Here is a 27,844-nt window from a genome sequence, read left to right on the forward strand (position 1 = left end):
CCCACACACCTCTGGTTGGCCACTGTGAGACCAGGATGCTGGACTAGATGGGCCATTGGCCTGATCCAGCAGACTGTTGATATGTGATCCCTGGTGCTTCCAGCGACTTGAGCTCCTAAAAGGAGCGGGGGATTCTTTTTGGATCCAAAGTTGCTGGAAGCTGCAAGGACTGAGTCGGGATAAGCCAGCTTTGCATCCATTGACCAAAGGCAGTGACAATCCTGCCAGAACCCCAGTTGGTTCCCCCTTTCCTCTTACCTATGGCTACCCAAGAGAGATGCAATCCACAGCCTGATGGACAACGTAGTGTTTTATTGCATGGAGGGAAAGAGCAAGGCTGCTTAAGAGGAGCTGCTGGAAAGGCCACGCAAAGAGGCATGGGTCCAATCCAGTCTCGGCTGACCTGCTGACCTTGGCTGTGCTGGCAAGGGCTGCCGGGGGCTGTAGTCCAGAACAGCCAGAGGGCACCAGGTTGGCAGAGGCTAGGCCAGTCTCTCTGCAGTGGAACGGAGACCCTTCCTGCAGCTCCAGGAAGGCAAAGGCACATTGGGTGGATTTGGGAAGGCTCAGGCCATGGGGAGGTGATCCAAAGGGGGCTGGTAGGGGCATGGGCAGTGTGGGAGGCGTCGCCCCAGCTGCCACCCTCGGGGCGGTCAATTCTGCCTTGAACGTGCAGGATCCGTGGCTGCCTCTCCCCGACTTCCGCCTCCACGCTCTACTTCTTCCACTCGTTCTTGTCGTAGTCCCACTTGGAGGAGAAGCCGTCCACAGGGTTGATGCGCATGTCCAGCATGCGCTTGATTTGCTTGGCCTTCCACTCGTCGGTCAAGGTGTGCGGCTTCGGGGGGAACACTGTCAAGGCAACGGGGGAAGGCCGAGTGAGGAGGGCAACAGAAAGATCATAAGCAGGTCACAGGGAAGGTTGTCCCGCACTGGTTAGGAGACCCTTGATGCCTCCCAAATCCTGTTCCAGGGTGGTCAAGGGGTAGAAAGACAATAAGTAGTTTGTTTTCTTTGAGGGGGTGGGGTGACTGGAAGCTGTGGCCCTCCAGATATGGCTGGACTCCAACTCCCATCAGACCCAGCCAGCATGGCCAACAGCGAGAGATGATGGGACGTGTAGTCCAGGAACATCTGGAGGGTCTATAGGAGCCTTTCTCAACCTGTGGGTCCCCAGATGTTGTTGAACTACAACTCCCATCACCCCTAGCTAGCAAGGCCAGAGCTCAGGGATGATGGGAGTTGTAGTCCAACAACATCTGGGGACCCACAGGTTGAGAACCGCTGGTCTATAGGTTCCCACCCCGGTGTATGGTTGTTACTCCATATGTAAGACCAAAAAGTGGACGGGGGCCCAAACACACAAACACACACCCTGCCTTGGGAACGCAGAATAGAGCACAGCAAAGTTCCTAGTTGGGCTACAACCTGGGCCACATCCCTGCTCAGATGTCAGTCCCAGAGACTTCAAGGGATAAGGATGTGTAGGATGGAAGCTTTAATTGGTAAGTATCCTCTAAAACCTGCAGCTTGTGGGTGCCATCTTAGCCTGTTTTAAGACAAATCCTCTTAAGACCCAGCCACACCTTAACAAAAAGCAAAGCCATTTCATCTGAGGTTTTTAAACAAGATGGCCATCTGTCAGGGATTCTTGCAGGGGGTGGACTAGATGGCTCGTGGAGTCCCTTCCGACTCTACAATTCTGTTAGCATTTGTGCTTTGCAGGACAAGTGTTCAGGTTTAGTCAACTGGCTAATGGAGTGAAATGCACTTCTGCTAAGATTTCTTTCAACACAAACAGAGCCCCGAATCTGGATCAGGTCAAAGGCCCACTTAGTGCAGCAACATCTTTCGCAAAGCAGCTCAGGAGATGCCTATGGGAAGGACTGGAATATCACAGCCGCCTCCTCACTTCTGACTCCCAGCAAGAGGCCTGCGTCTTCCAATAACAGAGGGGCATAGCCGTCATGGTTAGTAGCTTCCTCCACGAATTTGTCTACTCTTTCAAAGCCATCCAACTTGGCGGCCGTCACTATCAGAGTTTCAACTGTGCTGCGTGAAGTCCTTTTATCTGTCCTGCATAGAATCAGAATCCTAGAAGTATAGAATAGGAAGGAACCCCGGGATCATCTAGTCTGACCCCCTGCAATGCAGGAATATGCCGCAGGTGCATACGAGGATCAAACCTGTGACCTTGGCGCTATCACACCACCTTCCAGCATTCAGCTCCGTGGAATGTCCCCGAGTTCTAGAGTTATGAGAGAGGGAGGAAAAAACCTTTCTCTGGGTGGCGCTGTGGGTTAAACCACAGAGCTTAGGGCTTGCCGATCAGAAGGTTGGTGGTTCGAATCCCCGCGGCGGGGTGAGCTCCCGTTGCTCGATCCCCTCTCCTGCCAACCTAGCAGTTTGAAAGCACATCAAAGTGCAAGTAGATAAATAGGTACCGCTCCGGCGGGAAGGTCAACGGCGTTTCCGTGCGCTGCTCTGGTTCGCCAGAAGCGGCTTAATCATGCTGGCCACATGACCCATGAGCTGTATGCCAGCTCCCTCGGCCAATAAAGCGAGATGAGCGCCGTCAGGGGTCACTTTACCTTTACCTATCATGAGCCCTTTCACCTGCCTTTTCTCTGAACTAAAAAGCAGGTTCCTTCCTGGGAACCACAGGAGGGAAGAGATGCTGTTGTGCCTACAAGAATCTGGCTGGCCACTGAGAACGGGACGCTGAACCAGGTGGGCCACTGGTCTGGTCTAATAGGCTCCTCTTACGTTCCTACAGGGGAACTGCTCCATCCATTCCCCTTCTCCAGCTCTGCAACATCCTTTTTTCTTTTTCTTTTTGCCTGCCCTGTGAGAATCTGTGGCCAGTGATTAGGCCCACCCTTAGCTTTCTAGGTGCACTTAAAAAAAAAAAAATGCCATTCTGCATCCAAACAAACTGAATTCTGCCTGGGGTGAAGTTCTCTTCTGCAACCTCCAGCACAGCACGCAGAGTGAGAAAGTGGGTGCGCTAATTTCCTCGCCCTTTGCCGCTGGGCTGCGCACATAAACTGGGCCCCACCATCCCTGCAGGTTTTCTACGCATGAAGGGGAACAGCCCAGAGCTGCTGTTGCTGCAAAGGCAGGCAACAGAACTGGCCTTTCTCCTCCTTTCCGAGCCCGCCACCCCCCGCCATTCCACACCCCTCACTTGGCAGATGGGCTGTTATTGCAAATCCAGGAAAACAGCTCCATGGGCATCAGACCAGTGCGAGGAAAACAGCGGCCCCTTTGTTCCTCCCCACCCTGATTTCCAGGAGCGCAGGGCTGACATGGCTGGCTGTGGGTTGTTTACTCCCCAATGGTCCAGGAACATCAGCTGTGGGCAGAGAGGCCTGGCCTGGGGAATGGCTGGGGTGCGCAGCTAGGAGACGCATGTGCTCCCTCTGCTGGAAAGCATCTTCCAGCAGCAGGAACGCTGCAGAAACCAAAAAGCTTTTTCAGGGCTGATTTAGGCAGGTCATTTCCCAGCCGTGGATGCAAGGCTTGAAGCAGACACCTTCCAAGTTGTTTGCTTTTGTGCCTGTGATGGCCTGGGATTCGGACTCGGATGCTGAACCTGAGGGATCCCAGCCTGCACAGGATTCCCCGCCTCCAGAACCAGCTGAGCCGGGGCTGCGGCATGAGCCTGAAGGGTCCTCACCTGTGCTGGATCCTCAGGTGCAGGCGTCAGCTGAGTCTGCTCTAGCTCCTGAGGTGATGCAGGACCCATTGCCTGCAGGTGCTCCACTCTCAGCCCCGTCAGAGGAAGCGGAGGTTGCCTCTGGGTCCGGTAACCCCCCAGCCTCCGGAGTTGCTGCGGCTCAGGGCAGAGAGGCGGAGGGAACCCGCAGGAGGTGCTCGCCTCCAGGCCAGGAGAGGCTAGTCACCAGAAGTTCGGGGCCGCCCTATGCCTCAGGGCAGATAAAAGCCGGCCAGCCCCAGTCCCAAGTTGCGGGAGCAACATTGTTGGTTGCTAGTTCCTGCCTGAACCCTGTCCTGCTTTCCTGCCTGAGCTTCCGACCTGCCCTGGCTCCCGGCTTGCAAGCCTGTTCCTGACTTCACCCGACTCCCTGCCCTGCACCCAGCTTCAGCTACTACGGACTGCCTCCATGTTGCACCTTTGACCCCAGACCGGACTTGGACCTCGCCTCTCGGGTAACCCACGGGACCAGCACAGTGCCTGACATGGGGGCAAAGCGATCTTCTAAATGCTCAGGCCTGTCGGAGTCAGTAGTGAAGCTGAACATTGGAAGAAGATTCCACAAGCGTCTGGTGGGCCACTGTGAGAAGAGGATGGTGGACTAGATGGGCAGATGGGCCTGATCCACCAGACCCTCTTCGTACGTTCTTAAGAAATCACAACTCCCCACATCCAGGCTACATTTATGGTTCGCTTCTGGAAACTCCAGGCAAGCAGGAGAGCTCTGGTTGTCCCGTCTCTCAAAGGATTGTGCAGAGCTGGGAATGGTTCAGAAGAGGGCAGCTCGGATTATCCGTAGAAAGGAAAGCTTGAGGCTTTTTAATTTACACATCCACCCACTCTCTGACACACTTATATTTAAGTCGGTGGAGGCTGAATGTTCAGTAGAGCAGAATGAAGCCGTGGAGTCTTGCCTTGGCCAGATGCACTGCTCCACTTCAAGCTGCAGAGGTTGGAGCCCTGTTTTCGAACGCTCCGTTATAAATGTAAAATAATAGTAATCTGCCTGCACTTGGAAATCCAGCACATCAAGACAGGTTCCACTGATATGCTGGTTTTTTACTGGTTTTCTTTCCCTGGTGTGCTACATTTCTGCTTGGTTCAACACCCATGAGCGTTCAGATGTATTATCCTCTGCTAGCAATCTGAAGCAGCCCAGTCTAATTGACCCACCTAATTCTGACCTCATTCTGCTTCATGCGTAGATTTGGCCTAAGTGGGGAAATGGCATTTACAGAATCACGGGCAGCGTGAACCAGGAGCGAAGGCTGCCTGCCTCAAGACCTCTTTTCTCAAGCCATTATGTCTTAGCACAGCCTACGTCTGCAGCCAGGCAGTGGGAGCACGACCCAGACGAAATGAAGGGGAAGCATTAAGACAGCCTGGAAAAATCACCCACCAATAATGGTAGAAAGAAGAAAGGGAGGGGAAGGATTCAAGCAGCCAAATTGGCTGGATTTCCACCGATGCCTCACCTACCGAGACAGATAAATCCAGTCTGGTTCAGACACAAAGGACGAAAGAGGTCCTGTACAAGGAAGCTTTGCCTGGGAGGGGAATCTGGATAGGTGCTGCTCCAAGTGAGATGTCTACCTTGGGCTTCAATTTGGGGAGGGGCTGCGTAGCTCAGTGGTAAAGTCGATGTATTGCATGCCAGAGGTCCGTGGTTCAATCCTTAGCATCTCCCGTGGGGAAAGCCCTCTGGGGTGGAGAATTGCTGCCAGGCAGAGTAGAATCCCAGAATCAAAGAGGGTAGAGTTGGAAGGGACCCCCACGTGTCATCTAGTCTAACTCCCTGCAATGCTGGAATCACAAGAATTATTGGCAGGCAGCCATCCAAACTCTTATTTAGAATCTCTTTAGATCATGGCCACTGGGCCCATCACCTCCTGGCAACTAGAAGGGGACGAAATGGAGGCAGTGAGAGATTTTACCTTCTTGCGCTCCATCATCACTGCAGATGGTGACAGCAGTCACGAAATTAAAAGACGCCTGCTTCTCAGGAGAAAAGCAATGACAAACCTAGACAGCATCTTAAAAAGCAGAGACATCACCTCGCCAACAAAGGTCCGTATAGTCAAAGCTATGGTTTTCCCAGTAGTGATGTATGGAAGTGAGAGCTGGACCATAAAGAAGGCTGATTGCGGAAGAATTGATGCTTTTGAATTCTGGTGCTGGAGGAGACTTTTGAGAGTCCCATGGACTGCAAGAAGATCAAACCTATCCATTCTGAAGGAAATCAGCCCTGAGTGCTCACTGGAAGGACAGATCCTGAAGCTGAGGCTCCAAGACTTTGGCCACCTCATGAGAAGAGAAGACTCCCTGGAAAAGACCCTGATGTTGGGAAAGATGGAGGGCACAAAGAGAAGGGGATGACAGAGGACGAGATGGTGGGACAGTGTTCTCGAAGCTACCAGCATGAGTCTGACCAAACTGCGGGAGGCAGTGGAAGACAGGAGTGCCTGGCGTGCTCTGGTCCAGGGGGTCAGGAAGAGTCGGACATGACTAAACAACAACAACAAAGAGTCCAGCACCTTCCGAGTTAGGCTATTTTTACACAGGAATACAACCAGCTAGCTTATACTGAGTCTGCCATTGTTCTACCTAGCTCAGTGCTGTCAACTCTGGCTGGCAGCAGCTCTGCAGCATTTCAGGCAGGGGCGTCCGCAGCCCTACCCAGAGATGTTGGGGGTTGAACCTTGGGCCTTTGTCATGCAAGGCGGATGCTCAAACTATGGTCCTTCCCTGTGAGAGAGGCTTCCAGCCCTCTTGCGTAGATGAGCCCATGATTTGCCTCAGCATATGGTGGCTTTGGAAACAAAACCCCCCCTAAATTCAAAGTACTTCCCCCAGCACAGGTGAGGCTCTGTGCTTTCAGCAGTGGTGCGTAGGAGCAAAATTCCACAGGTGAAGCCACCATCTGGCCCAGGAATGCGGCTGTTGGAGGAGGCAGCACCGGTTGTATTTCTGCCTGCCTTGGAAGACTCACAGATGCCCAGGAAAGGGTGGGAGCTCTGTAAACACCACTGGGATTCTCATCCACACCACAGCCACCCATCCTCCTCCTCCTCCTCCTCCTCCTCCGCCTCTTCCTCCTCTTCCCACTTCCGTACCATGGACCCGTTGCCACCAGACAATCAATCCCGTGAAGCCGATGAAAAAGAAAATTCCTCCAAGGACCGTCTTCCACTCGCTGGAGGGCCTGTTCATCTCTGCATAGCTCTGGTGGAACTTGAGCCGGTACACTGCAAGGCAAGCACAGCAGGGTCAGGATCCACACCACCCACCTCCCCTGCTCAGGCTCTCTGTGCCTTTACTTGCCTGCCCCTCCGGATGATTGGCAGGGGGGCCCCGGCTGTTCCCTGTCTCCCATGCAGGTGTGATGGGCAGCCAAAGATGGCAGCTCCAGGCAGGAGCGGAACAGAAAATTCAGACGTGCAGGGACCCCTTCGTGAACATCACAGCCATGCCCCCTTCTAAGATGATGCAACAATCCTATCATTATACAATACGGTGGTACCTTGGGTTACAAACCCCTCAGGTTATAAAACACTGCAGGTTACAAACTCCGCTAACCTGGAAGTGGTACCTCAGGTTACAAACTTTGTCCAAGGATAAGAACGGAAATTGTGTGCCGGCGGCAGCGGGAGGCCCCATTAGTGAAAGTGCGCCTCAGGTTAAGAACGGTTTTGGGTTAAGAACAGACCTCCGGAACGAATTAAGTTTGTAACCCAAGGTACCACTGTAATAAGAATTAAGAGATGCGGTGCAACAATTGAATCAGATCTCTGAGGGATACTTCCAGCTAGATCTGTTTTCTGCAAATGATTTGGAGTGCTCTAATATTTTGGAGCGCCTTAAGGTGTGTTTTCCCTGAAGGTACATTTATACATAACAGAACATGCCCTCCATTCTCTTGAAAACGAAGTGCTTTGTCTTTTCAGTGTTCCTAAACGCTTAGCTTTGGAGCAGGCAGAACAACAACTCCTTGGTGTCCTTCCTGCAAACCTTCTCCAGAGTAACCCCAGGAGCCCATCTTCAGTGGCCAACTCACCTCCTTTCCCTCTAATTGGCTCTGAGTAATATCTCAGGGTGAGAAAACTTATTCTCACTGGCTTAAAAGCTCTCCTTTCATGCTGATGAAAATTCTTCAGCACTTTAGAGCACATGCTTCCCAAATTTTCGTTCACAATTTTTGCTCGCTCGCACATTTTTGTGAGCAATTGCTCCAGATAAGATGCATTTTGTATGTTAACTTTCATTGATACGCTCACTTTCCCCCTTATGGATGCATTTTTATACATGTGGCATGGCTGGAGAATATAGTGGGCAGCCATCTGTCTCGAGAGACAATGGAGTGTGCCTCCGAGGGTGAAGTCAAACCGCTGCATAAGCAGCACTGGAGTGACCTCCCTGGGGTCTGGGGGTCCTGGGCTGCCCAGACCACAAGACCACCCCCTCTTGGCCTTGCTGAAGTGGTCCAAAGGAAAACAGAACAATACCTTTGGAGAATTGCATTGCAAAATTCAGGTAAGTGTTGCATTGCAAAATTCAGGTAAGTGTGAATTTCCAAGGGTGGCCGTATCTCCCTTTATGGCAGAAAGTGTGATTCACCTTTAAATGGGAGTTAAATTACTCCCACATCCCAAAAGGCTGGCAACTTAGGGTACAGCCTCTATCTTGCCTGTGGCTTGACCCTACAGAGGCTGCTCACAAAACATCGCCTTGGCCCTGTGGGGATGCCCAGGTTCCTCCAGCCCAGCAGGTCATCCCTGGATGGGCCAGTCTGTTGCTACGTACGGGCCACTTTCTCCTCGTTGCTCAGCTGCTTCCAGGATCCTTTCTCTTTCTCCTTGAGGGCCTTCTGCGAAGTGTCCAGCTCCTTGCAGAAGGGGACGTCTGGGAGCGGGTAGCTGCGCGTGTCATAATACATAGGCACCGAGAGATCTTCTTGGGCCGCAACTAGGGAGAAAGAGGAACAGCAGAGAGGAACCTGAGCATGGCTAGGGCACATCCCTGTTGGGATACTGCCAGGGAGATAAAGTCCATCATGGCCCCAAGCCGTTTGCCGGACGATCCATTGATCTCCCATAGTCACGCAGTATCAGCAATTAGCGACATGAGTTTCTTCTAGAGCTCATGCACACTCTATCAGCAGATAATGCACAGCCAAAAGTTGCACGCAGGAGAGCATTATTTACAAGCTTTATTCAGCGTTGATCAGAACAAAGAAAGACATGACTGCCTGCGACAGTGTCTCAGACAGAGAGAAAACGAAAGCAATAGCAAACATAAACATCCTGTGAACAGGAAATGCGCAGGCTGTGACACAAACATCCTGCTCCCTTTTAAGGTGGAACGGAAATATCCTAACAATCCCCACACCAGCCATGAGGGTGGCCACTTATACATTCCCCCCCCCCAAGCTAAAAAGTTGTCATTTTTGCATTAAAATTGCATATACTAATTATGCGGGTGATGCTGTGGTCTAAACCACTGAGCCTCTTGGGCTTGCCGATCAGAAGGTCGGCGGTTTGAATCCCCGCAACGGAGTGAGCTCCCATTGATCTATCCCGGCTCCTGCCAACCTAACAGTTTGAAAGCATGCCAGTGCAAGTAGATAAATAGGTACCACTCTGGTGGGAAGGGAAATGGCGTTTCCGTGCGCTCTGGTTTCCATCACAGTGTCCCATTGCACCAGAAGCGGTTTAGTCATGCTGGCCACATGACCCAGAAAGCTTTCTGTGGACAAATGCCAGCTCCCTTGGCCTGAAAGTGAGATGAGTGCCACAACCCCATAGTCGCCTTTGACTGGACATAACCGTCCAGCGGTCCTTTACCTTTACCATTTTTTACACTAAATAGATTGGCACCACTGAATTTTAAAAAATACTAAAAATTTAAAATGTTTTTCATTTTATTTCACTTTTAATTTGTGCACTGCCTCTCATTTAAATAGTACAATGTCTCACCATAGAATCACAAAATTGTAGAGATGGATGGGTCCCAGAGATCATCTAGTCCAGTGTTTCCTAACCTTTTTTGGGCAAAGGCACACTTGTTTCATGAAAAAAATCTCGAGGCACACCACCATTACAGCCCTGTGACGTCAGCGCGCAGCGTCACGCCGGGAGGGACGCACGAAAGTCTAAGTTTCAATTTTTTCCCCTCCCCCTTGCCTTCCTTCTGTGCCAACCGCCAAAAAGTGAAGAATCACGGGAACGCCGGCGGAGGGGGGAGGGCGAGCGGAGGCAGCGGCGAGCCCCGTTCCTCCCCATCCGCCCCATTCCGTGCAAGGAGCGCGAACAGGTGTGAGAAGGGGGTCAAACCTGCGGGTTGGCGCCGGGGAACCTCCAAGCTTTGGGGGTGGGGGGGGAGGAGGCAGCAAAGCGAGGCAGGAAGGAGAGCGCAGCTTGGCTGGGTGAGCTTTGGCAGGGGCAGTGTGATGGCCTGGGATTCCGATTCGGAGGATGAAACAGAGGAATCCCAGCCTGCACAGGAGTCCCCGCCTCCAGGGCCGGCTGAACTGGGGCAAGGCCTAGATGCTGAAGAGCCTGCACCTGTGGCAGTGCATCAGGAGCTGGCCCCAGGTGAAGCCCTTCTGGCCCCAGAGGGGCTTGATGACTCAGTGGCCACAGGTGAGCCTCCTCCAGGGCCCAGTAACCCTTCGGCCTCTCCTGATCTGCAGAGGCTTAGGGCAGAGAGGCGAAGGGAACTGGTTGCCCCCAGGAGGAGTGCTCGCCTTAAGGCCAGAGGAGGCGGGGCTCCTGGGGGCCGGGACCGCCCCTGGCCTTAGAAGAGGATAAAAGCCCAGTCAGCCCGGCCCCGGGTTGCGGGAGCAACGTCGTTGTTGGCTTCGGACCTTCCTGTGTTCCTGATCCCTGCTCGGCCTCCTGTTCCTGACTATCCGGTACTCCTGTCCCCTGCTCGGCTTCCTGTTCCTGACTATCCGGTACTCCTGTTCCCTGCTCGGCCTTCTGTTCCAGCTTTCCTGTTCCCCGCCCGGCTCTCTGCATCGGACCTCGCCCCTCTTCGTGTGGACTCTGCTACACTCACGGTACCTTACCCCCGGGACCAGCACAGTTTGCTCCCGCCACCCCCGCACTCCCCCTTCGTAGGGGTGCGTTCGGGAAGAGCCAGAGGCCATGGCTGACCAGGCGGCTACACTGGTGGCTTTGGCCCAGGAGAACCAGGCCTTGACTCACACCGTGCAGCAGCTCAGTGACGCGGTTGTGGCACTTCAGCAACGCTTGGAAGCCCTACCGGCTCCTGGGGCCGACGCCCCGGCTCCTGGCAAGTACCCAGTGGCTTTGCCTGAGAAATTTGATGGAGCCCCGGCCAGCTTTCCCATGTTCCTGGCCCAGGCCAAGCTGTATATTCAGGGGCGAGCCCGGAACTTTCCTGACGACCGCACCAAGGTGCACTTTTTGATTAGTTTGTTAAAGGACCAGGCGGCCAAGTGGGCGTTGCCGCTACTCAGGCAAGACTCCCCCTTGCTGGCAGACTATACGGGGTTTTGCAATCGTTTGGAGGCCGCGTTCGGCAACCCCCAGAAAGGGAGTCAAGCCAACAAGGGCGATTCGGCGTTTGAAACAGGGCAAGTCCACGGTGGCCGCATATACCACGGAGTTTCGGCTGTTGGCACAGGACTTGACCTGGAATGATTCAGCACTGCGGGATCAGTATCTCGAAGGGCTTTCGGACAAGGTACTGGACCAGTTGGCCACAATGGAACGCCCCACCACGCTAGACACTCTCATTCAACGGAGTCTACAAATAGACGACCGGTTGGAGGATCGTCGTCAGGCCCGGGGTCGCCGACACTTCCAGTTCACGGCACCAGCTTTTTCCGGCAGCCCCACGGTCACAACTGATTTAACGGAGGAGCCTATGCAGCTCGGGGCAGTGCGGCCACGCCTTTCCCCCGCAGAGAAGGCGCGGCGTCGGGAGGGATATCTCTGTCTTTACTGTGGCGGAAGTGGACACTTCGCTCGGTCCTGCCCTGAGAAACGCCAGCCGCAGGGAAACCGCCAACCCCAGTAGCTGATGGCCCTAGCTACCGGGGGTCCCAAACCGCGCAGAATGGGCCTGCACCAATGGACTTGCAACATCTTATGGTTTCGGTACGTTTATACCCTCCAGGTGGGCCCTGGATCCTCACCCATGCTTTGGTAGATTCAGGGGCAACCCGCTCCTATATGGACGCTGCTTTTGCCGCCCATCATCAGGTGCCACTTCGGAACAAGCCAGTACCGGTCCAGGTGGAAGCGATTGACGGACGACTTCTGTGTTCAGGTGCCATTACTCAGGAGACCCAGCCCCTGGTCCTGTGTTTCCAGCAGCACCGGGAGTTGCGAACTTTGGACATTGCCTCTATGCCCCGCTTCCCCCTGGTGCTCGGGATGGACTGGCTGGAAGCCCACAACGTTCAGATTGACTGGGTCAAACGGACCGTGCACTTCCCAGACCCATGTTCCCATGCTCAATCCGGGACGCTGGCGGCCGCGCCCTCAGAGGAGGCAGCACCCACGCTCCCAGCCGTGTATCAGGACTACCAGGACGTGTTCGAGGAACGGGGGGCAGACCAGCTGCCGCCGCATCGGCCTTTTGACTGCGGCATAGACCTCTAACCCGGAGCGCCTTTACCAGTGAGTCGCTTATATTCTCTAACAGAGCCAGAGCGCGAGGCTTTGCAGGACTTCTTGCGCAAGAACCTGGAGCGTGGGTTCATTAGGCCTTCCACCTCGCCTACCGCGGCACCAGTGCTTTTCGTTAAGAAGAAATGTGGGGAACTCCGCCCTTGCCATGATTACCGAGCCCTGAACAAAATTACCGTCCCAGACCGGTACCCCTTGCCCCTTATCTCGGAGCTGCTGGAGCGGGTGCAAGGGGCACAGGTGTTCACCAAGCTGGACCTCCGGGGGGCCTACAACTTGATTCGGATCCGAGCCGGGGATGAGTGGAAGACAGCGTTTGGGACCCGGTACGGGCAGTTCGAATATTTGGTTATGCCTTTCGGGTTGTGCAACGCGCCTGCTGTGTTCCAACGCTACATCAACCACGTGTTTCAGGACTTGTTAGACAAGTACGTGGTGGTGTATTTGGATGACATACTGATTTACTCCCGTGACCCGGCTCGCCATGAGGGACATGTCCGGACCGTGCTGCAGCGCTTGCGTGAGCACCGTTTGTACGCAAAGCTCAGCAAGTGCGAGTTTCATCAGCGGACTGTGGACTTCCTTGGTCACCGGCTCTCTCCGGATGGGGTGCAAATGGACCCGGGGAAGGTGACAGCGGTTCAAGAATGGGTGGCACCCCGGAACCGCAAGGACCTACAACGTTTCCTGTGGTTCGCCAATTACTACCGGACCTTCATCGCTGATTATGCTCATCGCACCACCCCGTTGACCCGGCTACTGCGCCCAAAGACGCCGTTTTCCTGGGACAAGGAGGCAGAGGAGGCGTTTCAGGGGTTGAAGGCCTGTTTCCAGAGGGCACCAATCTTACAACATCCTGACCCCTCTCGACCCTTTGTGGTGGAGACCGACGCCTCCAGTACGGCTCTCGGTGCCGTCTTGTCTCAACAGATTGGTCCTGAAGCGCCACTCTTACCCTGTGCCTTCTATTCCCGCCAGCTCCTACCAGCGGAGCGTAACTATACTGTGTGGGAGCGGGAACTACTGGCCATCAAGGTAGCCTTTGAGGTCTGGCGCCACCATCTTGAGGGGGCACGACATCCGGTGGAGGTGAGAACCGACCACCGGAACCTGGAGTACCTCCAGACCACCCGCAAGCTGAACCAAAGACAGATCCGGTGGGCGTTGTTCTTTTCCCGGTTCCAGTTTCGGATCCGCTACATCCCTAGCTCTCAGAATCAGAAGGCGGATGCCCTGTCCCGGAAACCTGAAGACAACGCAGACACGGTACAGCAAGCAGAACCCACCACGATCCTACCTCCGGCTGCATTCCTGGCCACCCAGGAGGCGCAGCCACTGCAGGTTCGGGTGCGGGAACAGCAGCGGGTCGACGCTTGGGCCCAGGAACGACTCCGGGAGCTGGCTGAAGGGTCCAGCCCACAGTATCCGGGGCTGGTCCTGCATCAGGGCCTCCTGCTGCACCACGGTCGTCTGTACATCCCGCCAGGACCACTGCGGCTGGAGGTTCTCCGGATGGCCCATGATGCCCCAGCAGCGGGGCACTTTGGACGGTATCGGACCACCCATCTGGTCAGTCGTGAGTTTTGGTGGCCCCGTTTGAAGGCCGACGTGGCTCGCTACGTTGCTGGTTGTGATGTCTGCCGGCGTGCCAAGGGACCTACCGGGCGACCTCCCGGCCTACTTCAGCCATTGCCAGTTCCACCGCGCCCTTGGCACACAGTTTCGTTGGACTTTGTAGTGGACTTACCCTCGTCTCGTGGCTGTACCTGCCTTCTGGTTTTCTCCGACCATTTCACCAAGATGGTGCACTGCGCTCCCTGTCCATCTGTACCCACAGCCAAGGAAACTGCTCAGCTGTACCTTCAGCATGTCTTCCACCTGCATGGACTACCTGAGCGCGTGGTGTCCGACCGGGGCGTTCAGTTCACATCCCGGTTCTGGCGAGCATTACCCCAGACCCTCGGGACAGAGGTCTGCCTCTCGTCAGCCTACCACCCACAGACCGATGGCCAGACGGAACGGGCGAACGCGGTGCTGGAGCAGTACCTCCGGTGTTACTGCAGCTACCAGCGGATGACTGGGTCGACCACCTGGCATTGGCGGAGTTCACCTATAACAACGCGGTGAATGCGTCCACCCAGCAGACCCCGTTCCAGGCCAGTTATGGTTATCACCCACGGCTGTTTCCAGAGGTGCTGCCGGCATCCGTGGTCCCGGCGGTGACGGAGTGGCTTCAAGAGCTCCAGTCCCAGCAACAGCTTTTGGTGGAGCAACTGCACCAGGCCAAGGAAGCGTACAAAGCCCAGGCCGACCGCCACCGCCAGGTGGGGCCGGAACTTCGCGTCAGTGACCTGGTTTGGCTCTCCACTCGCCACCTCCACCCCTCTCGACCTTCGCGGAAGTTGGACGCCCGCTTCACCGGCCCGTTCCCTATCGTAGACCAAGTCTCTCCTGTGGCATTCCGTCTCCGGTTACCCGCAACCCTGAAGGTTCACCCGGTCTTCCACAGGTCCCTTTTGAGTCCGGTGGCCCCACCCGACGAGTTCCACCCGAACCGTCCCCGACCGCAGCCAGTGTTGGTTCGGGGAGAGCCTGAGTACGAGGTGGAACGCATCCTGGACTCCCGATACCGCAGGGGAAAGCTGCAGTATCTCATTGACTGGAAGGGGTACGGACCGGAGGACCGTTCCTGGGAACCAGCGGCCAACGTCCACGCACCTGCCTGCCTCCGAGAGTTCCATGCGACGTACCCCGGCAAGCTGGGTCCGGACCCTCGGTTGAGGGGGGGGCCTGGGAGGGGGGATGGTGTGATGGCCTGGGATTCCGATTCGGAGGATGAAACAGAGGAATCCCAGCCTGCACAGGAGTCCCCGCCTCCAGGGCCGGCTGAACTGGGGCAAGGCCTAGATGCTGAAGAGCCTGCACCTGTGGCAGTGCATCAGGAGCTGGCCCCAGGTGAAGCCCTTCTGGCCCCAGAGGGGCTTGATGACTCAGTGGCCACAGGTGAGCCTCCTCCAGGGCCCAGTAACCCTTCGGCCTCTCCTGATCTGCAGAGGCTTAGGGCAGAGAGGCGAAGGGAACTGGTTGCCCCCAGGAGGAGTGCTCGCCTTAAGGCCAGAGGAGGTGGGGCTCCTGGGGACCGGGACCGCCCCTGGCCTTAGAAGAGGATAAAAGCCCAGTCAGCCCGGCCCCGGGTTGCGGGAGCAACGTCGTTGTTGGCTTCGGACCTTCCTGTGTTCCTGATCCCTGCTCGGCCTCCTGTTCCTGACTATCCGGTACTCCTGTCCCCTGCTCGGCTTCCTGTTCCTGACTATCCGGTACTCCTGTTCCCTGCTCGGCCTTCTGTTCCAGCGTTCCTGTTCCCCGCCCGGCTCTCTGCATCGGACCTCGCCCCTCTTCGTGTGGACTCTGCTACACTCACGGTACCTTACCCCCGGGACCAGCACAGGCAGGGAATGAGAGCCGCAAGGCGGGCGCTGCGGACGGAGGCGCTGCCCGCCGAGCTCGCAGGCAGCCAGGCAGGCAGACGGCGAGAGCCCCGCGCTGGGCGGCCTCTCCTCGCCGCCGCCGCCCCGCCTCTCGTCGCCCGACTCGCCCGCCTCCCTCCAGGCAACATCTCGCGGCACACCAAGCAACATCTCGCGGCACACTAGTGTGCCGCAGAACAGTGGTTGAAAAACACTGATCTAGTCTAACCCCCTGCAATGCTGGAATCTCGGCTAATAGCAGGGGAGGCTGTGACCAGGTGACACATCAACCTGCCCAGTCACCTGTCTGAGTGCTGCAAACTCTGGGTAGGCAACCCCTGCAAGAGCCCTGCAGGTCCCCCTTCTCAGGGGTCTTTTATCTTGAAACCGCAATCGTACTGGCAGGGCTTTCACATACATAGGGGAGAGCTTCAAACTGAGCAAACATAGCGGAGAGCTTCAAACAACATACTTGCTTAGACAAGACAAGCCAGATATTTAGGAAGTTGAGGCAATTTTAATCTGTTTTAGTATTTTAACTTTTGTATGCTTTACAGTATGGTTGTAGTTTTTTCTTGCATGAAATATACTTGTTGTCGAGAGTGGATTTCATGCTCATGCTCATAGTGGTGAGGAGGAATGGAAGTTCCCTCACAATATCTGCTTTATATACATTATTTACACAATATGCTGCATGTGATTGGCTAATTCAGGAATTCTCCTGTAGGCCAATCAGGTTGTGGATTCACTTCCACCTGGAGCTGGATTGGGTGGCTCCTGCAGACCAATCAGACTGCTGCATTGTTCTAGGACCAATCAGACTGCTGCCTTTTGGATCCTATTCAACTCAGTACATAACATTGCATTATCTTTTTATAAACTGCTTTGAGGGTTTTTTTTATTTTATAAAACCAATCGATCGATGTATAAAGTTTCTGAAACAAAATAAACAAAGAACCCAATTGATTTATATTGTGTTTTTACGGCTCCGTCTCTTATGTATTTTTTTTATTTATTGTACTGCAATTTTAATTCTGTGGAATGCAAATTGCAATACAGCAGTGTGCAATATATATGTAAGAAATAAAGGAAGCAATAAAGATTACGACTGAAAAGCCTGCTGCATCTAGCCTGGCACATTATGATTGCTACAACGGGCAGAAAAATCAAGACCCTCAGCCACTTTCAAGTGGTCTGTGGGAGCCTCTGAAATAGAGGACCTGTACTCTTGACCAGTGGCCGAGGAACCCTCTCCGGCACCTGGAGTGGGGCGAACCGCCCAGTGACGCACGCGTGACGTCTGTACAGACTGTGCATGTGTGGCATCCCGTATGGAGTGCATATGTGCAGTGACCGTATGGGCTGCCGCGCATGCGCACTCCGTACGGAATGCCGCACATGAGCACTCCGTATGAGCTGCCACTTGCACAGCGACTGTAGGGGCTGTTGCACGAGCGGCATCCTCTATGATGTGCGCATGTGCGGCATCCTGTATGGACTGCACATGTGCAGCATCCTGTACAGAGTGCACATGCGCGGCAGCCTGTACAGTCACTGTGCAAGAAGCAGCCCATATGGACGCCGTGCAAGCGGTGCCCATACAGACTGCGTGCGCACTCGGCCGCTCTACAGCTGGGGGGAGGCAGGCCCCAGAGTGGCACCCGGGGCAGCCCACCCCCTACGCCCTTCCTACGCCCCTGCTCTTGACACCCCTTCAAATTAGAGGCTTGTAAAGCAGGCTACATGGCCAAGCTAGAGACCACCAGCCCCTCTGCAGCTGACTCTGTCTGAGGATTGAACTGGGTTTTATGCAACTTTGAGCCACATGGTGAGAGAGAGAGAGAGAGAGAGAGAGAGAGAGAGAGAGAGAGAGAGGTGTTTTGCCCTTTTCCCTTGTGCCAAACCATCCCTCCAGATGTTTTGCACCATCATCTCCAAGGAGCACATGTCAAGGTAACCATTTTCTCTGATAAAATGAAACTCAGGGAGGCTTGCAGAAACCCAAGCAAGCCAAATATTACCGTGAAATAAACGGCAGTAAAAACAGCATCGTAGACGTCATCAAAACACAATCCCTACGGCGACAGCAGGCTCAAAACAGGATTGCTTTTAAGCCTTGTATTCTTTTGAGCCTGGAGTTAAACTGCTCAGAGGGGATTCTACATTCCCTGTAGGAGAATTCTGTCTATATCACAGGCCATCTGATGGGTGACGCTTAGCCTGTCTGTGGTGGAGATCAATCTATAGGGGAATAGCTCTGTGCTCAACTGCTCCTGCTCCTCATAAGGCTTGGTTGCCAAAACCCTCTTGGTTGCCCTCGTCTGCACACCTTCCAGCTTGGCAATCTCCTTCTTAGATTGTGATGCCCAGAACTGGACACAGTATTCCAGTATTCCAGACAGTGTGGTCTGACCAAGGTAGAATAGAGTAGGACTATTAAAAAAGGCTGCTTCTTGGGAGAAAAGCAATGGCAGACCTAGACAGCATCTTAAAAAGCAGAGACATCACCTTGCCCACAAAGGTCCGCATAGTTAAAGCTATGGTTTTCCCAGTAGTGATGTATGGAAGTGAGAGCTGGACCATAAAGAAGGCTGATCGCCAAAGAATGGATGCTTTTGAATTCTGGTGCTGGAGGAGACTCTTGAGAGTCCCATGGGCTGCAAGAAGATCAAACCTCTCCATTCGGAAGGAAATCAGCCCTGTGTGCTCACTGAAAGGACAGATCCTGAAGCTGAGGCTCCAAGACTTTGGCCACCTCATGAGAAGAGAAGACTCCCTGGAAAAGACCCTGATGTTGGGAAAGATGGAGGGCACAAGGAGAAGGGGACGACAGAGGACGAGATGGTTGGACAGTGTCCTTGAAGCTACCAGGATGAGTTTGACCAAACTGCGGGAGGCAGTGGAAGACAGGAGTGCTTGGCGTGCTCTGGTCCAGGGGGTCACAAAGAGTCGGACACGACTAAACAACTAAACAACAAAATGAGTTCCCTTGATCTGAACACTAGACTTCTGTAGATGCAGCCTAGAATATCACTCACTTTATTTGCTGTTGCATCGCGCTGTAGACTCATGTTAAGCTTTTGGTCTACTAAAACCTCTAGATCCTTTTCACCTGCACCGCTAAACCAGACGTCCCCTAGCTTATATTTGTGCATCTGATTATTCCTGCAGAACCTTGCAATTCAAACTGCTGATAAGCCATTGTCGGATGACTAGTATTCTAGTGTATTTTTAACTCAACAAACATACCGCCTCGGCTTTGAAATCAGCATTTACTACTGCTGAGTAAATAAATATAACGAGAGCCAGAAGCTACATGTTCAGCCTTCCGCAATATGTAATGATTTTTTTCTGGGGGGGCCTCAGCAGAGATCCTTTTTATGGAAACTGGGGTGCCAAAAGCACGTCCCTAATTTTGTTTGCAAAATGCTGGTGAGTTATATGTTCTGCTTGTGGGGAGGTTTTTTTTGGGGGGGGGTGTGATGGTTGGGTGGCTGCTGCATTGTCAATGTTTTATCTGTTGTCTTTGCAGTTCTTCCAAATATATTATTACCAGTGTAGTTTGCTTCCTTAATTATACTGTGTCAACGCAATGTTACTGTTTTCGCCATTACGGCGATTAGCTCTCAAGTGCAAGTTGCAAGGAGGGAAGATCTCTTGAGGCTGACTCCTTCTTTTCCGCCTCCTTTTTGGGTTCAACAAGCTGCAAAGGTTTTGGAACTGGATCACACTGGGACGCTTAATGCAGTCTTCATAGAATTGTAGAGTTGCAAGAGACCTCTAAGGGTCATCTAGTCCAACCCCCTCCCATGCAGGGATCTCAGCTAAAGCATCCATGGAAGATGACCATCCAATCTCTGCTTAGAAACCTCCAACGAAAAGGCCCGCTGTCATGTTGTCACCCTCTGGACCTCTCATAGAGAAGGCACACTAAGAAGGCACTCTAATGATGATCTGGGTAGGTTCATAATTTAGAATAATAGATAGCAATAATAATAATTTATTATTTATACCCCGCCCATCTGGCTGGGTTTCCCCAGCCACTCTGGGCGGCTTCCAACAGAATATTAAAATACAATAACTTATTAAACATTAAAAGCTTCCCTAAACAGGGCTGCCGGAAGGGTGTTCCACAGGGCGGGTGCCACCACCGAGAAGGCCCTCTGCCTGGTTCCCTGTAACTTGGCTTCTCACAGCGAAGGAACCACCAGAAGGCCCTCGGCGCTGGACCTCAGTGTCCGGGGAGAATGATGGGGCATAACGATGGTAAGATTTGGACAGGTCCCTGGGGATCCAGCCCCCTCATCCAACCCTGTGCAACCCACGAATATGCAGCTTTCTCCAATGGGGATCGAAAGGGGTGTCGTTTTGTGGTTTCCCTCAGCCGCCAAAATGTCCTGGGTCGGCCCTGGGTAGGATCCGCATTCCAGACAGAGCAACGGGAGCTCACTCCATCGCGGGGATTCGAACCGCCAACCTTCTGATCGGCAAGCCCAAGAGGCTCAGTGGTTTAGACCACAGCGCCACTCGCATCCCTACTAACAACACCGAGGGCTGGGCAACACACTTAAGGTAAAGGGACCCCTGACCATACCTACCCCTGCTAGGTTGGCAGGAGCAGGGACTGAGCAACGGGAGCTCACCCCATCGTGGGGATTCGAACCGCTGACCTATTTGCACCTTGACGTGCTTTCGAACTGATAGGTTGGCAGGAGCAAGGACCGAGCAACGGGAGCTCACCCCGTCATGGGGATTCGAACCGCCGACCTTCTGATCGGCAAGTCCTAGGCTCTGTGGTTTAACCCACAGCGCCACCCGCGTCCTTACCTGCACCTTAAAAAGTAGGCCACATCTTCCTCATACATCTAAAGCAACACAACGCCACTTTCAACAGTCCTGGCTTCCCCCAAGGAATCGTGGGAACTGAAGTTTGTTCTGGGTGCTGAGAGCTGTTAGAGAACTCAAGCCATGCCCCCCCCCCTTTAGAAGGGGACCACTTGCCCCAAAGGACAACGGGAGCAAGAGATGACAGCAGGAGCATCACTTACCATGTCCGCCATGCCCATGGGCTGCTCGGACACCAGCAGCAGCCAGGACCCTTCTTCCGGTCAGGATGCCCACCCGCAAGGACGGCAGCGACAGCATCTGCAAGGCCAAGGGATTTTATTACAGTAAAAAACAGTGTAAGTGTAAGAAACCGAAGAAAAGGGGTGAGGGAAGTCGAAATATGATGTGGAAGGATTCAAATTTATGTTTTGTTTTCATTGTAAAATGAAAAGCATAAATAATTTTTAATAAAAATAAAAATTATTTATACCCCGCCCTCCCCAGCCAAGGCCAGGCTCAGGGCGGCTAACACCGGTATAAAAACAATTGATTGAAATACAACTTAAAAACAAGATTAAAATGAAACATTAAAATGCAGCCTCATTTCAGTAGGAACTCAAATCAAAAACTTTTTTGGGGATGAAAACGTCAAGTCTTCACCAAGGCCTTTTTTAAAAAAGGAATTTATTACTTATTGATTTATCATATTTTTATCCCACCCTTTTCTCACTCAGGGTGGTCTACATAAGTCAGTGACCAGAGCAATAATCACAGAATCACATGGTTTTAGGGTTGGAAGGGAACACCAGTGGTCATCTAGTCCAACCCCCAGGAATGCACCCAGCTGAGATTGCAGCGGGTTGGACTAGATGGCCCTTGGGTCCCTTCCAACTCTATGATTCTATAATTCTATGATTTCTTTACATTCTTATCCCACCTTTTCCTCCAAGGAGCTCCAGATAGTGCACGTGGTGCTCCCTTTCCCATTTTATCTTCACAACAACCCTGTGAGGTACCGGTAGTTTAGGCTGAGAGACACACACGCACGCACCCCTGTGCACATTAAATCTATGTTCTGAAGAAATATCTGGAGGGTTTTGGGCAGAGGGAGGGTGATTGTCCCGGCTGGAACCTTGAGGGGCCTGAGAGGCTACTCGGCGAATATCTTTCGGGCGCCGGCAGGGCAGAGATATTATTGCAAAGGCTCCAGGGGCAAAGAACCAAGCATCTGATAAGAAGAGATGGATGGAGAAGAGAAGATATATAGGGGCTGTGAAGGCCCTGATGTTATGTATGTGAAATTGATATCCTCGGACGGCCATGAGTTCATAGTTGAAAGAGAGCCTGCACTCACATCGGGAACAATAAAAGCTATGTTGAATGGTTCACGACAATTTGCAGAAAATTAAACAAATGAAGTGAATTTCAGAGAGATTCCTTCCCACGTCCTATCCAAAGTATGCATGTATTTCACCTATAAGGTTCGCTACACTAACAGCCCTACAGAGATCCCTGGATTTCCAATTGCACCTGAAATTGCACTGGAACTGCTGATGGCCGCAAACCTCTTAGATTGTTAAAGTAAATTATAATAAAAATGTAAACCTTTTTTCCTCCCAATATTTAATGCATGTAGTTCAGGTAGTAACTTTTTCATATGGCAATATTCTGTATGTTTGGTTAAGACGTGTAATGGTCACTGCAGAAGCTATTGCTCACAGTGATTTTGCATAGGAATCATTCAGTATGTTTCTGAGCACAATTCAAAGTGTTGGTGCTGACCTTTAAAGCCCTAAACGGCCTTGGTCCAGTATACCTGAAGGATCATCTCCACCCCCATCGTTCTGTGGTCCAGCTCCGAGGGCCTTCTGGCGGTTCCCTCACTGCGAGAGGCCAAGTTACAGGGAAGCTGGCAGAGGGCCTTCTCGGTAGTGGCGCCTGCCCTGTGGAACGCCCTCCCATCAGATGTCAAAGCGATAAACAACTACCTGACATTCAGAAGACATCTGAAGGCAGCCCTGTTCAGGGAAGTTTTTAATATGTGACATTTTAGTGTATTTATCATCTTTGTTGGAAGCCACCCAGAGTGGCTGGGGAAACCCAGCCAGATGGGCGGGGTACAAATAATAAATTATTATTATTGTTGTTATTATTATTATTATTATTATTATTATTATTATTATTATTATTATCATGCTCTGATTTTGTTTGGCTGCTTACATAAGTAACAGACTTCTTACCAACTGACAAATAAACATGCTAATTTAGTGGGGGGAAGAAAAAAGAAGAAGAAATATCTGGAAAGGACTGGTAACCGTGTCGTCTGGATACAGTTCACACTCCAAAACTTTTCAGAGCAAGGACAGGACAGCAAAGCCGAACCTCCATATTCAGGGGATCTCTACCGCTGGTGACCAGATGCTGGGAATAAATAGCAAGAGAGAAGAAGCCTTTTGCTCCGCTTGTGAGCTTTCTGGCTGCGTCTGGGCTCGGAATGCGGGGCAAAGTGGACTTTCCGGGAATTGCACTTTTTATGCTCCAAAGTCCAGCACTTTGTGACACAGGACCCGGGGGCCCAGGGACATGTGTGGGAAATCAGCCAAGCGGAGCACTCGTGCAGGGTGCGCATCATGCCCTGAACAGAGGGACACCCTTCCGACACCCTCCAAGATCCACCACATGGCAGAAGAAGAAGTTGCTTTCTTAGGGGCCAAGTAGAAAGAGGGTTGTTGTGAATAGAAGGATATAAGAAAGAGGCTCTGCTGAGTTAGCCCAATAGCCCATCTTGGCTAGTATCTTGTTCTCACAGGGGCCTGTTATGGGAAACCTGCAAGCAGAACCCAGGCACAAGAACATTTCTCCCTTGTTGCAGTTTCTTTCTCTTTTTTTGTATATTGTATTTTCTGTTTCACAATTTAAAGTACTCATTTTTACATCCTTAATATATCATTGACTTCCCTTCCTCTCTTTCCATGGTTCATTTTACATATCATAAGTCCCTGCATATTTTACAGAAACTATACCATTCAGTATTCCATCATTGCATCCATCCGCACTTGCTGGACCATCACCTTCCAAAGCAACAACTCTATTCCAAACTTAAAAATGGAAAGCTTAATGCTGGTGGTCAACAAAAGAGGTTGAAAGACTGTCTCAAGGCAAATCTTTAAAAATGTACTATAAACACCGACAATTGGGAAACACTGGCCTGCGAGCGCTCCAGTTGGAGAACAGCCTTTACCACAGGTGTCATGAACTTTGAAGACACTTGAACTCAGGACAAAAGGGAGAAACGTGCTAAGAGGAAGGCACGCTTGGCAAACCCTCACCGTGATAAACTCCTGCCCAGAAACCAATGTCCCCACTGTGGAAGGACGTGTGGATCTAGAATTGGCCTCCACAGTCACTTACGGACTCATTGTTAAAACCATGTTTATGGAAGACAATCTTACTTGGTACTTAACTCGAGGTACTACTGTATGCAGTTTCTAGCAACTGGTATTCAGAAGAATTGCTGCCTCCAGCTGTGGAGCAGAGCAGAGCTGTCATGGCTAGGAGCCTTCGATAGCCCTCTCCATTAATTTTCTAATCTTTACGAGACTCATTCAATCAGGGGAGATTAAGCTATCCAGGGCTATGTGCACGCCAAGCCTTAAAAGCACATTTAAAGCACACTGCCACTCCATCATCATCATCACCACAATACAGTGGTACCTCGGGTTAAGTACTTAATTCGTTCTGGAGGTCTGTTCTTAACCTGAAGCACGACTTTAGCTAATGGGGCCTCCCGCTGCCGGAGCACGATTTCTGTTCTCATCCTGAAGCAAAGTTCTTAACCCGAGGTAATATTTCTGGGTTAGCGGAGTCTGTAACCTGAAGCGTCTGTAACCTGAGGTACCACTGTAAATTGTTATTAATATTTATTAAATTTCTTCGTCGCTTTTTTGCCACGGCAGCTCCGACTTACAATTTTTTATGCACACATTAAAACCAGCCTTAAAAAAATCTAAAAGGCAAAATCTTTTCTCTTTTTATGAACAACATTCAGGGCCGTCTTTAGCATATGCGCCACCAGGGTGCAAAGATCCGCCCAGCGCCCCCAAATTTAGTTAATTTCGAGTGCATGGCACCGTTGAGAATGACAAGTGCCACCGTTGTGAATGACAAGCACCGGCACATCTTTGGTAAATGAGCGCACAAAGTCAAAAGTCCTTTAGTGAAACAGTAGATATACATTTCGGTAATACCTACGTATTTTGTTTTTCTAGCTTGATCAAAATTATTTATTATTTCATAACAGGTAGATAGTTAAGAGCTTAGGAGGCTTCAGCAGCGGGCGCCAGGCGCCCCCCAGAATTCAGCACCCAGGTGCCCTGCACCCCTTGCACCCTCGGGTAAAGATGGCCCTGATAAAATTAAAACATCCCAAGCCAATCCAAAGACAAAAAAGTGTTCCTTTTGCCTGGTGCCTAAAGATATGTAATGACGGCGCCAGGTGAGCCTTTCTGGAGAAAGCATTCCACAAGCGGGGAGCCACCACTGAAAAGGCCCCGTTCTCGTGTTGCCCAACCTCTGGACCTCCTAAGAATCCTTGGAACTATAGTTCACCCCTTAAAGGTAAAGGGACCCCTGACCGTTAGCTCCAGTTGCGGATGACGCTGGGGTTGCGGCGCTCATCTTGCTTTACTGGCTGAGGGAGCCGGTGTGCAGCTTCCGGGTCATGTGGCCAGTATGACTAAGCCGCTTCTGGTGAACCAGAGCAGCGCATGGAAACGCCGTTTACCTTCCCGCCAGAGCAGAACCTATTTATCTACTTGCACTTTGATGTGCTTTCGAACTGCTAGGTGGGCAGGAGCAGGGACCGAGCAACGGGAACTCACCCCGTTGCGGGGATTAGAACCGCCGACCTTCTGATCGGCAAGCCCTAGGCTCTGTGGTTTAACCCACAGCGCACCCCTTACAGAGCTCCAATTCCCAGCCTCTTTTACAAACTAAAGTTCCCAGGATCCTTGGGGGGAAGTCACATGCTTTAAATGCACGGTGTGTGCACAGCCCTGGATAGGTCAAGCATCCCTAATCCTGCAAGTCACACCACAGCCCTCTTTCCACCCAGCTTCTGTTGACTCCTGGAAGGTGTCAGCTGCCCGAGATACAAGCCCTGTCTCCGAAATCAGACCGGCAGTGGGTGGGTGGAAGGGAGAGAGGGTGGCAGAATAAATGGTCCACCCGATGGCAGCTTCCTCGATGCCAGAGGCCTAGAGATCTGGCTATCCTAAACACCTGAAGCCGCCTTTCTCTGGCCACACCTGCAGTAGCTCGGCCAGTAGGAGTGAAAGTGGCCTGGCACACACACCCCGGCCCTCCAGCGTCCCAGCAGCCCCTGGTCCTGGCCGGCAGCCACCAGAGAAGGTGGCCGCTGAGGAGGACCCGTCCTGTCTGACCTCTAGACACGGAGAAAGGCACTCGAGGCAGAGAGAGGGTTCAGGGTGGCCCTGGCACTGGGCAACAGATACCCCAAATCTCTTGCTGGGCACCATGGAGGAGACTTTCTTCTGCTCTGGAGGATTCCAGACAGTTTTTAAAGCAGGGATAGGATCCATCTGTTTGACATTTTGGGGATCCAAGCGGAAACTCGTGGGGGGCACAAGAAGGAGAGTTGCCCTGGCATTGCTGGAGGAGGAGAATGGAAGCCAAGCTTTGCCTTGTAACGCCAAACTCTTACAAAGTTACTTCGTTCCCGAAGAAATTCTGGCCTCCTCCATTCACGGCCTGGAGGAGAGCAAAGAAAGTTTCCAAGGCGAAAGGAAACAAGAGACGCAGAAGGGAAAATGCGTCGAGGGAGTGCAGTGCCGAAACCTTGGGCCCGGCGGGCAGAAATCTGGGGCAGAGGAGGCATTGAGGGGGCAAATCTGCCTCCCCAGAGTCGGATGGCAAGCGGACTTTCCCGTTATGTGCCGGGGAGCCGAGCAGGAAGGCAGTTCTCCCAGCCTGGTGCTTCAGAGGTGCCAGCACCTACCTAGCCTAGCCAGGCCGTTGTGCCCCTGGTAGAGCTTGGAGGAGGGCGAGCGGGAGGGTACTCACCGTGGGACAAGCAAGGAGCTGGAGCGGACGAGGTGGGAAATGGAGGCAACAGGCTTTCTCCAAGTGCAACTGCCGGGAGGCTGGCAAGCAGCCAAGGCACAAAACAGCTGCCAAAGACTCTTATTATAGAACAGACCCCGGTGCAGGCAGGCAGGCAGATGGAGGGATGTACCAGGCCACTGCCTGGCTGGCTGGCCCCTTCCCCTCTGCAGCCCCCTGGCTCCAGGAGAGGAGGAGGACAACAAGGGGGGGGCTCCTCATCTACAGACACCCCCCCCAGTATAGAGAATTTGCAAGGGCGGCCAGTTAGGAGGAGCAAGGAGAGAAGAAAGCAGGACTTGGACAGAGGCCAGAGGCCGGCCAATCACCCCCCCCACCCCTTCCTGTACACAAACACGGCTGCACACTCCAAGCTAAGAGTCCTCTGCAGCATTTGGAGAAGGAGGGGGAGAGCTGGAGAGAGGGTTTTTTCCCAGGCTCCATTTCCAAGAGCTGCACTCCCCCTGCTGCTGCCTTGGGACGAGGCGCCGTCACCGTTTTTTAACTGCATCGTGAAATTAAAAAATTAAGGTCTTCTCTAAAAGATAACTGCATATACAAACCACATGTCTGAAACCCCACAGGAAAACAGCCCTGAAACCATTTTGACTTCCAAACTGACCAAATGATTTCTATGCAAGGTCAAGGAAAATGGAAAAGCCTCCCCATTGTCTTTTCCTTCACTAATCCTGTCTTGAGGGTATGTCTGTGTATGAATAGGGTGAGCCTGTGACTTGGCCCAGGAACTAAGTATTTGTCATTACGAAAGACTGGCCAGGCAACCCAGGGTATCCAATCAAGTGAACATGAACAGGTAACCTGCCAGACAGGAGATAAACAACGCACTCAGATTTCTGCTGTAGACCGCCCTTTCTGTGATGTAGGTATGATGTTTGTGGAGGGTGGTCTTCAGTTACACCCCTTCTGTGATGTATGTATGATGTATGGAGGAGTGGACTTGAGCTCCAGGGCAGGGAATTTAAAATGTCTAGATAAGGGCAGACACACCTGGGTTCTGGGTTCCTCCTCCTTTCCTGCGTGTGAGGGGAGCACCC

General features: G+C 52.5%; 1 protein-coding gene and 1 pseudogene across 2 annotated transcripts; one reads left to right on the plus strand and one right to left on the minus strand.

Moving 5' to 3' along the window:
• Positions 1–292: 292 nt before the first annotated feature.
• COX4I2 (cytochrome c oxidase subunit 4I2) lies at positions 293–27,089 on the minus strand. The gene is made up of 5 exons (XM_083507792.1): positions 26,751–27,089; positions 20,891–20,987; positions 8,519–8,680; positions 6,832–6,963; positions 293–852 (listed from the first exon to the last, which is right to left on the minus strand). Exons 2-5 carry the CDS (start codon positions 20,985–20,987, stop codon positions 716–718), a joined length of 528 nt encoding a protein of 175 aa, XP_083363918.1. The 5' UTR covers positions 26,751–27,089; the 3' UTR covers positions 293–715.
• Positions 21,779–22,278, plus strand: LOC310709848 (elongin-C-like; annotated as a pseudogene). Its single transcript has one exon. The product of its transcript is annotated as an elongin-C-like (transcript).
• Positions 27,090–27,844: the final 755 nt, after the last annotated feature.

This window comes from Podarcis liolepis (assembly GCF_965112155.1).
Source record: "Podarcis liolepis genome assembly, chromosome: 6".
NCBI classification, from domain to species: Eukaryota; Metazoa; Chordata; class Lepidosauria; order Squamata; family Lacertidae; genus Podarcis; species Podarcis liolepis.

Bases quoted from the DNA above. Each gene is read 5' to 3' on its own strand.
- COX4I2 (XM_083507792.1), bottom strand. From the start codon at position 20,987: ATGCTGTCGCTGCCGTCCTTGCGGGTGGGCATCCTGACCGGAAGAAGG. The intron at 6,964-8,518 runs GTACGTAGCAAC...CTTGCCTTGCAG, and splicing joins CAACGAGGAGAAAGTGGCCC to TGTACCGGCTCAAGTTCCAC. The intron at 853-6,831 runs GTACGGAAGTGG...TTGCCTTGACAG, and splicing joins CTGGTGGCAACGGGTCCATG to TGTTCCCCCCGAAGCCGCAC.